This window comes from Etheostoma cragini, chromosome 15 (genome assembly GCF_013103735.1).
Source record: "Etheostoma cragini isolate CJK2018 chromosome 15, CSU_Ecrag_1.0, whole genome shotgun sequence".
NCBI lineage: Eukaryota > Metazoa > Chordata > Actinopteri > Perciformes > Percidae > Etheostoma > Etheostoma cragini.
The window spans coordinates 21,714,896-21,727,358 of NC_048421.1; the positions used below are offsets into that span (position 1 = coordinate 21,714,896).

Sequence of the window (12,463 nt, forward strand, 5' to 3'; positions counted from 1 at the left end):
TCTGGCAGCCGCAGACCAGAGACTGGAGTTTGACATAATGCAGCTGCACGAGAAGCGGCACATTCGGGGAGCTGAACCGCTTCACAAAGCTCATGGTCTTCTCGTGCCACAGCTCGAGCCTCATAAAAATATTTTCTTTGACTGACAATCCCCAACAAATCTCTTCTTCTCCTTCTTCTTTTTCTATTGCCCCGTCACGTGACCACCCGGTCTCATCCAATGGACACGCGCCCTCCCTCCTTTCCTAGTCCCGGGGGCTTGTTGCGTCAAGGCTGCGGCTGGGATGTAACCGAAGGTCCTGCCGGTTACCGGGATTCTTTGCGTCCGAGTGAGCACCTTCACTAACCAGTGCAGTAAGGCAGCGCACGCGTGCTATGCCAGCGCGCGTGACGGTACATGTGAATTACCTGAGCTTTGTGTCAGCAGGCGAGCAAGCGATCAGAGAAGAATACATGTGCACCAGTTCACATTATTCAGCCAATGTAGCATCTTAGCGCACCGGACTGGACAGAGTCTGAAAGGAAACGGCGACGAACGGAAGCCAGACCGGGAAAAGGAGCGCCTATGACAGCCTCCTTAGTTCTAAACCCTCGCTGGCCAGCGGACACGGTAATGTTTGTGTATGACAACAATCTGGACGACCTGAACAAGAACATGGAGGGGCTGGTGGGCAGCGGCAACTTTGCCGCAAGCCAGTGCCGCAATATTATGGCGCACTCGGCGGCCGCCGCTGCACTGGGCGGCCACCCGTCCGGCCTGATGCACTCTTCGGCCGGCTACTCCACAGTGGACGTGTCCGCTTCAGGCTCCAGCGAGACTGGCTCGTCTTCAGGGAAGCAGTGCACGGCCGGGCCGTGTCCGGCGGCCGCCGTGCCGCACCAGAGCTCCTCTGCCCCCACCGCGTTACCATACGGTTACTTTGGTAACGGCTACTATCCGTGCAGGATGGGGCGGGGTTCTCTGAAGTCGTGCACCCAGGCGGCGGGAGCCGCGCTCAGCTCGCAGTACATGGACACGACGGTGAACTCTGACGAATACTCAAACCACCGGGCCAAAGAGTTCGCCTTTTACCACGGCTACCCGAGCCCCTACCAGTCCATGGCCAGCTATCTGGACGTGTCTGTGGTCCAGACGCTGGGCACCGGGGAGCCGCGCCATGACACCTTGCTCCCCATGGACAGCTACCAGCCCTGGACGCTAACCAACGGCTGGGGAGGACAGATGTACTGCTCCAAGGACCAGGGACAGGCCGGACACCTCTGGAAGTCTGCTTTGGCGGGTAAGGCCAGTAATGTTTCTATTCTCATTTAAAACGTATAAAAAATGATATTTTCTGTGTAGAATGGTGTACAGGCCTACTGCTAGACAACATGATCTGTGCCATGTAGTATGAAGGAAATTGTAGACTTTTCAGCCAATTTGGTGACACTGATAATATGCTCTGATAATCAGTCATATGAGTTATATATATACAGTTTATGTATACAGGTTTTATCTTCAGTTTATATATATATATATAATGGATATATATTAAGAAGCATGCTTCAACCCGAGAGTTGCGGCTGTTAATCAAGGCTCTAACGAGCCCATCTGGTCTGACAGCGTTTTGTGGGGGAATTGTGCATGTTACTGTTAATGTAGAAGGAAACATCAATTTTTATATGTATATTTTTTTCTCATCATACCTTTTATGGAAAATACACATAGTAATCAAAAGGTTATGTGTGGCCTGGTACTGTGAGAGGGATCTGTTAACCTGACAACTAGCTAATTATAATTATTATTATTGACTTATGCTCACGTTGTTGACATACATAACATCAAGCAGAATAACAGTTTCTTAGAATTATCTGATTGATTCATGGAAGAGAAGTTCTCTTCAGATTCATCTTTACTTATTTATCACAGAGTTAACTATGTTAAGTATGAAATGAAATAAAAGCCAATAAAAACAAAGCAATCAATACAAGGGGGTTTCCGGAATAACAGTCCATTTCATGTGTACAGTATACACACACATGCACAGTATATTTGAGGACAAGAAAGTACAGCATGCCAGCTTGAACCTGCAGCCGCATGGCCGTGCTGATGCAGAGAGCAGACATTCTCCATGTTGTCTGTCTGTGTGTTGGGGTGGATGTCCAATCAGCTCCACGCGCAACGTCACTGCCCTCATTTAAACAGCAGTCTTAATGCTGCTGCACACATTTGCCTGTATTTTTACATCTGTAACCTGTATTACAGTACTAGAAACCGAGAAGTGTGTCCCGGTGTGTAGCCTACAGCCTACAGCCTTCTCTTTGTCTGCTTTTTTAACAGATGTGGTGGCGCACCAGCACGACGGCTCGCCTTTCCGCCGGGGCAGGAAGAAGCGGATACCGTACACCAAGCTCCAGCTCAAAGAACTAGAGAAAGAGTACGCCGCTAACAAATTCATCACCAAGGACAAGAGGAGGAAGATCTCGGCCGCGACCAACCTGTCGGAGCGGCAGATCACCATCTGGTTCCAGAACAGGAGGGTGAAGGAGAAGAAGTTTGTGGCCAAAGTGAAGACCAGCGCTCCGTAGCATGCGGGTTGCTGCGCTTTTGGACGATCTAGTGAACGTGGTGTATTTGCGTGTTATGCATTACAAATAATGAACTGAGAGAAATTGCAAAAAGAAATGTGGAAAATAACGACGTGGTACTCCCGACGGACTGTGCCTACTCGTGTGCGTCAACACAGTGAAGAAAAATACAAAAGGACATAAAGGACAAAATAATATTAAAGAAAAGAACCAAAGCCCTCTGATTAACCTTCTCCTCAGAGGCATTTTGTAAATACAGCACCTTCCTGCCTGCTTTGATGTCACTGTTCTGTCTAATGTCTGTGTTTTACTGTTTTTCAATGTTGTCTGTGCCCTGTAGCCTATAGCCCCAAACACACACTATTATGCTGCCCATATTGTTTATAACACCTGTAAACCAGTAATGAAATTATAGTGCAACACTTAATAAACCCTTTTAATCCTGATGCAGTCTCCAGTAGATCTTCAAATTCAGCAAGAAGTTAACGGGCAGCTTTGGAATCGTGTGCGTAATTTGTTTCTGGATGTCTCTCAGCCAAACTATGCCCGTAAAATGTGCAAATTAATCCGCGGAAAGTTGATACCAGCAAACTTGACAAACAGAGCAGGAGGATTTAGACTTCTCGTGCAGATTAAGCTTGTTTATGAGACTGTGAATTCATATTTGGATCTGGCCATCCTCTGGTCAACATCAACACAGATATGCTATTTTACTTCAATCACTGCACAGGCCTGGATAGACCCGTTTTAACAAACCCTCCAACTAACTTCAATTTAAAAAGTGCTAAAAATGTTTTTACCCAACGTGTTTAGACATCATTTGAACTATAAGGCATCACATCATGAGCATTACATTGTAAATCAGTATAAGCCAGGGGAATGACTTTAATATGTTTCTTTTCTCAAGAAAAGTAGACTTTAAAAGTTAGTTTTGGGAGGCGGTGGAGTACAAGGTAACATCATGAAATAAATTCCACATGTTATACTAATTAGAGTAATTACTTACGTAGTTGCTGCACGTTTTTACTAAGTCCAGCGTTTAATTTATGCGAAAAGGACAGGACAGGGTTTTAATGTTTTTGAGTGAAGCCGCATTGAATTGAAGTTGATCATGAATTCATTATTGAAAATGTATTGTCAAAAATCTTTCAAAGCCAAACACTTCAGAAGGAATATTTAGAAGAAGAATTTAATACACGCCAAATGGGAAAGTGGCAAAGAGCAGCAAATTAACGAAAAATATAACACTTGCAATAAACTTAAAATAAATTAGTTTTAAATGTCTTCCAAGGACGTACTCATCTTCAAACAACTTAAACAGCACAATCGGAACCATAATGGAGACTTTCAATTGTCCTATGTGCATATCCTTGTAGCCTGCATTGTGTGTGTGTGTATGTGTGTGTGTGTGTGTGTGTGTGTGTGTGTTTGTGTGTGTGTTTGAGAGAGGGAAGCCCTTGACCTTGAGAATCACGTGACCATCTATGGGCTGCGAACATTTTACGACAGCATAGCGTGTTGTCTGGTATGAAAGACACCCCCTCCCCTTCACCACACACACACACACACACACTCACACACACACACACACACACACACACACACAGACACACAGACACACACACACACACACACACACACTGCGGCAACTTTAGGTATGAACACTCCTCGCTCTCTCATCGATCCGCTCCTTCGGTGCGTTCACGGCGACAAGAGAGTGACGGGGAGATGCGGGGACAGGATATGTCTATCTGCATCAGCTTTGTGGACGGATGGTAGGCCCAGGTCACCATCAGCAGCAGCAGACATCCCTATAACTTATGAATACTGTGTTGACGTCCAGACACAAAGTGAATGTAACAGAAAGCCATGCGTAAAGTTTGGCGCACGGTTTTTACGGAATCCCGAGGTTTCAAGCCAGTGTGCTGGCGTTTTAGAAGTTGTTTATTAATTCTAATAATTCCTTGCATATGGATGATGTCCAAGTCATGGATGCTTGTTAAAAGGTCTCAGTCCCACCTGGGAGGATGGATCCCAGGGCTGATGTTTGGTGATTCTGGTGTCATGTGGGACATAAAAATGCGTCCATCAGACTCCTCTGTCGGCTCCAAAACCAGAGCACATCAAAAGTTGGGGTTGAATGTAAAATTACTAAAAACGCTCAGAAGTTCGTGCAGCTGCAGCCGAATTCAGATCTCAACTTTCGGCCCACACAGCATTCCTAGTGGGAATCACTACCCTGAAAAAAAGCAGTTTGTTGTTTGGATGCATCCACTAGTGACGTCGTTCAAATGGTAACAAATCAGAACCCAGTTTCTGCTCTGACAGAATCAGAACCCAGTTTCTGCTCTAACAGAATCTCACATGCTCCGCACTGCATGAAACTCCCAATGATTTCCAATGTGAACTGTGTATTAAACTTCTCATTACAAGACAGTTTCGGGCTTCCTACTTATTTCATCTGTCTCCATGTGATTGGAAATATTTAAAATATAGGTTTAATAATCAAACATATGGTGCATTGAGAGTTATTTGGACCCATGACGCTGGCCGTGTGCCTTCTCTCCAACGCCAGCAAAGGGGACACACAGACCTGAAAGGCTGCGCCAAAGCGATGCGCAAACTGACACACTCTAGCCTATATTTTACTTTTCATGCTATGGTTTACTTCAACTAGGCTTAAGTAAATTAAATCACTGCAAGACTTCATTAGAAGTGTCGTGGTGAAATTTCCGAGGGGTAACCCAAATATTAATATATAGTGTCAGGGGCTACATTCTTCAGTTTGCCCCAAAATTAAAATAAAATGTAAAAGTGAAAATGATATAACACTGAATGTCTATATAGACCTTCTCTAAGGTCGTTGGTTCTGAAATGACAACAGGAGAGCATTTCTCTTTCCCATTCCAAACGTCGCTTGCCGTATGGCGCATGCTCATTTACCTTTTCAAATCTCATAAATCCAGTTGTTTACCTTTGGTGTTACATTTTCCCAGACGTCGCCACACGGCAAATTTGATCCTTGTCATTTTGTATGCTGTTCCCGGCCTTCTGAAGTTTGATAAAGGTTTGATGCCATTTAGAGACAGCAAATAAGATGGTGTTTGCATGTACGAGAGAGAGAGACAGAGAGAGAGAGAGAGAGACAGAAAGAGAGAGAGAGAGGGCTCACTTTAATTAGTAGGCTACTCATTTATGTGGCTGACTATATAATTTGCTGAAAATATAAATATGGTGGATAAAAAGCGTTGACTAAGAAACGTTCAGGGCCTTTTTAGGAGTGAACCCAAACGTGCACATAGACTTCGGGCAGCAGCTTCCAGCAGGCCGGGAGGAGCAAACCAAAACACACACACATCAACAAACCACTACAGAAAAATGGAATAGAGGAGCTGCATAAATGACAAAAATGATTTATCGTTTCCATTATGATAAATATTAATTTTGAACATATATGTATATATATATATACAATTCAAAAAAGAAGGATTCTGCTCATTTAAAATCGGCTTTCATTTCATGTGTGTGTGTGTGTGAGAGAGAGAGAGAGTCGGACCGTTAACCATTAACATTGAACTTGACAAACGGCGGTGCGCTCTGCTGGCCTGTTGACTCTCTTTACTGCTCCGTCTCTGTCCTCCTTTAAAACCAACAATACCGACGGAAGCCCTGAAGCTCATAAAGCTCTTTCTCCCCTTTAGTCCAAATACCAGAGAGAGGAGGAGGAGGAGGAGGAGGAGGAGGAGGAAGAAGAAGAGGACCACCCGACACATGATTTATTTTATTCTAACACAACTCAACAAAACCAAACGCCAATTCAATCCCCAACTGTAATTCTGCCATTATGAGTTTAATTTATATAAAATGCATGTACAGTAATAAAGGAAAAACGGATTGATTTGATTTAAAATAATATAAATTTTTTTACACATTAGGTTTTGTCACGATCCTGCCATGCCATTTCGTCCGAATAGAAATAAATACATCTGAGAATAAAGTGTCCATGAAACACTTTGAAATGATTTAAATACATTGGCATGTACATGGTACGGGAGTTGCATAATTGAGAAAATATCGACAATCAAGTTTCTCAACGCACAATTAAATAACAACAAGATTTTAAAACGCATTTATTACATATTACATATGTTGAAAAAAATCAAAAAGGACACAAAAAAAACTATAGTTGTAAAGAAATAAAGAACATTTTCTTTGTTAAAAGTAGATTCTGAAATTTGAATTTGGTTCACAGGCTTTGGGCAGTGGTAGAATGCAAGTACAAATACTCAAGTACTGTACTTTAGTACAACTTAGAGGTAAGCCTACGTGTAATATACTCAGTGTTTCTATTCTACATTTTCTCCAATTCTTAAAAATTAAAAATACTTTTTACTGCAATGCATTTATCCGACATGAACCTATAGTCATGGTTTGTTGTTAAGATAAGATGTTGTTTGTTGTCATAAAATGAATGAATTATGTAAAAATATTAAATTATTTTTGGCCAACATACACCATTCACATAAAGGGATCAGTAATAATGATCCAATAACATACTCTATAGGCTAATATAATCTGAATGGGGTCATTTCACCATGAAGAATACTTTTGATAAATTGTGTTCATTTCTGATAATACATATGCAATTATTGTTGAAGTTTACAGTCTGAATACTTCATCAACCATTTCAAGAGAATTTTAGCATCGCTTGCTACGATGATACTGTAGTACTAACAAGGAAATACGTTAATTTAGTAAATATGGAACTAATGTGCAGCTGTCTTGGCCAGGACTCCCCAGTAAAAGAGATTTTGAATGTCAATGAAATTATTCCTGGTAAAATAAAAGTTGATAAAAAAATAAATAATAAATAAATAAATAAGAAAATAAATTGGGAGACAATGGGCAAAAAAGGTAAAAATGCTACAATTTGGTGGCAGTGAAGAATTGAGTGAAATTATGTTTTATAATAAGGATTCAGTTATAGAAAGACAATGTTTTGGAGTTCATCAGACACACTAACGCACTTGTTTATTGCTTGAATATATTATATTTAAAGAACATTTTGTTCATGAGTGAAACAAATCCCATGCAGACTCCACTGAGGACAGCTGCAGCACAATTAGCTACCAACTGCAGTTAGGCTGCACAGACAGCACCGAGCTACACTAAAAAGGATCAAAGAGGGCCAAAGGTCAGGCCTCACTGCACCCTGATAATCCATGGGACGAACCATCACAGGACACTGAATATAAGATGGCAGAGAAAGGAAATCATGATTTAAAAAAACAAGTGTTGAGTTATTTTGCCACTCAAAAAAGACCATTCCTAGATTTGCCTTTGATTTCAGTAGAATGGAGCAGAAATGCTGGTGTTAGTAATGCATGGTGTGACCTGCTGTGGTTGTAAAAATGAAATGAATAGACACAGAGCACTTTACATTCCTGCCTCCAGACAGCTGCACCCTCGGAGGGGGACCGTGTAGAGCCAGTTGAGCTGGAAGATTGAGATCTAATGTCACATGTTAGGTACGTTTGGGTTTTTTGTGGTAACCTGCAGGAGAGAAAGTTCAATGAGTATCAACATTTCATTGCATTAAAATGTCTTCTCATCAGTAAGTAGTCAAATTCACAGAAACGGTCCCTGTGTGTGTTGCACGACATGATATTTTTGGATTATTATGACGCTATGATGCGTTAATGTGTAAGCAGCATTTTACTGTTACAGTTGGTCAAGGTGTGGCTAGTTTGAACTATTTTATACTATATATACTATTTTATAAGCTTATGTGCTTTGTATGTAAAATATTATTATATTTGCAGCTGTCATATAAATGTGGTGTAGTAAAGAGTGCAGTATAAAAAAGCAGGACGTGAGCAAATGTGTCTCTGACTGAAATACACAATGCTTTCTCAAGGAAAAGGACAGAAATGTTGTGTTCCAGTCACCCATATATTTCCTTTAATGTCATCATGAAGCTAGGGAAAGGTCGTAGGAAGAGGAACATCATTTTCCTGCAGCCCTTGTTTTCCCTGGAAACAGCCAGTCTGTCAAAGCGGCATGGTCTAGGAGCAGCTGGGAGGGGTTCACGCTCTTCGGGATCAGGGTCGCAAAAATGACCATCATGACGTTTTGCAGGTAATTGTAGTTAAAAGTTAAATGAATATGCAGCAAAAGGGCTCCCACAGGGCAGTGATTGGCTGACATCTGAGTTGGATGGTTTTCATTGATTCTGGGAGGAGAGCCAGTGAGGAGCGAACCCAGCTGAGATGACAGTTAGCCTGAATGTGTCTGGAAAAGGGACGGAAGTTGGAAAACAATACAAGTGCAATCATTTTGTACCATCGTTGAAGTTTTTTCAGCCTATGTTTTACATGTTGTGAGCAAAAATGAATTGTTCGGGTGCAACTATTCTATTCTTTTTAGTTTTCCTTTATATTTGTCAAACAATTCCCATATTTAAACACGATTAATTGAATGAATGTCAAAATAACTCAATAAATCACACATTTTTATCTATTTTAAATGTCCCTTAAGTTGTTTTTGTCTCAATATTTTTTCTCATTTTGATGCTTTTATCAACATGAAAAGTGGATCGGCTTGCTTTGTGCAAATTCTTTTTTTTATTTTAATTTTTTTATTGAAAACAACATTATACTATATGGGGCTGGGCGATATGGCCTAAAAATGAAATCCTTGATTTAAAAAAAAAAATCTGATTTAAGATTTTAATATTTTTTTCTCCCCCTGCTAAAAATAGGCCTACCGATATGATTATTCATGCCAATTTTGTGGAAATATAAATTGGTTTGAGTGTTTTCCCTCCTGCCATTGTTTTTTCACACATACAGGTAATTCACTTGTTCCTTGCTAAAAGTTCAAATCATTTTAACATTATCGTGCAACCTTGCCACTGTTGTCACATGTTGCTGAGTAATGTAGGCCTACTCCGCATCCCACGGTCTATTGACTGTAGCATGCCTGTAGCAAGCTCCTTTGTAGTTTACTAGCGGTAAAAACAAACGTTACGTCCGTGCCACAGAGCGGTGATTGCTAGTTGTTTATGCCGCTACAGACCTCCATCCCAGCTCGGTTGTATCAGCAGCATTTAGCAGATGTGTGCAAAAGAGTTCCTCAACACCGCCTCTGGTGCCCCGCATGGTGCTCCTTCAGGCCAGCGGTAGCTGGTGGTTCAGTTATCGAGAATACCGTAGGTGATTCTCAGCCGGTTACAGAGCACCGTGGCGGAGATTACGGTTAAGTACGTAATGACACGACTAGCTAAGAAAAGAATTAATGTTGGTCCCTGTAGCTGCCATGCTGTTTGTGTATCTCTATGGCAATTGTGCGGGGGGAGGGGAAGGAGGACACACACAAAACATAACCTTACTACTCTTTGGCTGGCTCACAAGCCCAAACAACTGTGTGCAACGTGCGATGTTCCGAATCCCACTTTGGCCACGCCAAGACCCGCCCTTCAATTGCATTCACACATTACTATTGGCCAGGGGTCTTTGTTTACATTTACAGGTACTATCCCCTGACCAATCCCCTGACCCTAACCAACGAGGTGAAATGCCTAACCGCACGTATCGAGCTGCTTCGTAGGGCGAGACTTGGCATGGCCATAGTGGGATTTGTAATTTTGCGTGCCTGTTGTTTTGATTCCGGTCTCGGTATATCCTGTGGTGTGTTGTAGTTTTTCTAATGTTCCTAGCTGCCATGACTGCATGTTAAAAAACTACAAAGCCGAAAAGAACGTTAATCTCGCGATAAAAAAAATTGACGCTTAAAATGGGTTTGCGTTAACGCTGCTAATAATGCGTTTAACTGATAGCAATGTTATGTGTATATATTGTTATGTATATATACTGTATGTCATATATATTTCAATGTCATAGCAATGTTATGTATGATGTATGTAAAGCACAATATACACAGGACAACCAATAAATTTCTATTGCCCTGCTGCTCCTTGTCTGGGTTTAAAGGAGCTAAAAAGATCGTAAAATTCTGAATTTAGGAGGTTTGCAACCTACAAATGATTTGGAAGATTTTGTGAACAACATGTTTGTTTTTTTGTTAGAACTTGGCTGATTTTCATCTTGTGCTTGAATCTGAGATACAGGTTTCACATTGGCTTCCTGAGGAACATTTTAGCAATCTGATGCTAACTGAAAGTATACGTGTTTGTGTACTGCAGCAGACTTGCTGTCATAGCAGTGATGGCAGTCCAGGCTCTACACTAATGTAATCACATTGTTCAACTTGTCGAGTTAAAAAAATAGAAGCACATTTGGATGCAGGAAAGAGATTGGAACTGACAGAAAGTGCTAGCATAAATCCGTTAAAAAAACAGTGTTGTTGTTGGTTTTTTGCATTGTTTTAAATTGCATTGGTAATACAACCATATCTTTGTCAGTAAAACATGTGATGTGACTATGCATGTTGCTAAATTGCTCACAAATCTCCCTTAAATTGTTGACTTTAACAACTTTTATCCCCAGTTTTTCTAAACCACATAATTTCAAGGTGATGATATATGGGGGAAAGCTTTATTCCCAGTGTAGACTTTGCATGATATCTCTTTTTAGGAACTGTAGTAGAGCAGAAAGCCTGTCTCCTCCATGTTGGTGTAAAACATAAAAGAGGATCTGGCTGTCATCTGTCAGTGACCAGACGGACAAAGGGCTGCAGTAATAGTTCCACCTTTAATCTTATTTCCCTCCTGTCCAACATCATCAGTATTATAACCTTTGTTTTAACACTTTTGTGTTATGAATTGTATATTCTATACCATTCATTTCTATTATATTATATTCTACAGCGGTTTGTGGGTCAGTGGGAGAGGAGTTGAGGACCCACTCCCTGACACACACACACACGCACGCACACACACACACACACACACACACACACACACACACACAAACACACAAACACACACACAGCTCCCCAGAGTATACTTTATCCTTAAGAACAGGAATGCAGGACTAAGGCTCGTTTTTCTTTCCAAGTTCATGTCCAACAGACCCCCCTCACACACACACACACACACACACACACACACACACACACACACACACACACACACACACACACACACACAAACACACACACACACACAACACACACACACTCACACACACACGCACACACACACACACACACACCCTCCCTACCACCTTCCCTCTCCACCCCTCCACCTTCTCCTCTGTTCATTGGGGATTGTCTTTTTGTTTCCCATGTTGGACTTTGCAGTTGAACTTGAGACAGACAGACAGCTTGTAAACAGTTAGTAGTCTGGCCCCTGTCTGGTCTGGAATGGCCTGGAATGGCCTGGAGGGGGGCAAAAGGGCGGAGAAATGGACACAAGACTGAACAATTCTGTTTCAACACAAACATCTTCAAACTAAATCTTTGTATCTTTAAACACGTCCAATTAAACAAAGAATGAGATGCAGAAGAAGAAGAAGTTTTGTGTCCATGCACCTTAAAAGGAAAATAAAAAAAACCGAAAAATAATAATAATGAAAATATTTTCTGGCAATGGCAAGGGAGTGCTGGACACTCTGTGAAGGAACTTCCTGAGTTTGACATTTCTCACTGAGACAGTTACTGTGTTTGCATATCATAAATCTAGTTTGTAAATGAAAATAAAACACAGTAAGTTTCAGCCTCCATTACTAAATGAAGAAGTCAATGCAAAGTGACACTAACTGTTGTTACTGGATTGCAATTGTGTCCTTTTGCAAAACGGAATTGAATTTAAACGGAGATGTGCAGTGAAATAAAAACACCCCAACCCCGGATCAGTAGGCTGTGTGTTTCTGTGTGTATATATGTGTGTGTGTGTGTGTGTGTGTGTGTGTGTGTGTGTGTGTGTGTGTGTGTGT

At 41.5% G+C, this 12,463-nt stretch overlaps 1 protein-coding gene across 1 annotated transcript; it reads left to right on the top strand.

Moving 5' to 3' along the window:
* Positions 1–264: 264 nt before the first annotated feature.
* On the top strand, positions 265–2,741 carry hoxb13a (homeobox B13a). The gene is made up of 2 exons (XM_034895266.1): positions 265–1,279; positions 2,320–2,741. Exons 1-2 carry the CDS (start codon positions 565–567, stop codon positions 2,565–2,567), a joined length of 963 nt encoding a protein of 320 aa, XP_034751157.1. The 5' UTR covers positions 265–564; the 3' UTR covers positions 2,568–2,741.
* Positions 2,742–12,463: the final 9,722 nt, after the last annotated feature.

Bases quoted from the DNA above. Each gene is read 5' to 3' on its own strand.
- hoxb13a (XM_034895266.1), top strand. From the start codon at position 565: ATGACAGCCTCCTTAGTTCTAAACCCTCGCTGGCCAGCGGACACGGTA. The intron at 1,280-2,319 runs GTAAGGCCAGTA...CTTTTTTAACAG, and splicing joins CTGGAAGTCTGCTTTGGCGG to ATGTGGTGGCGCACCAGCAC.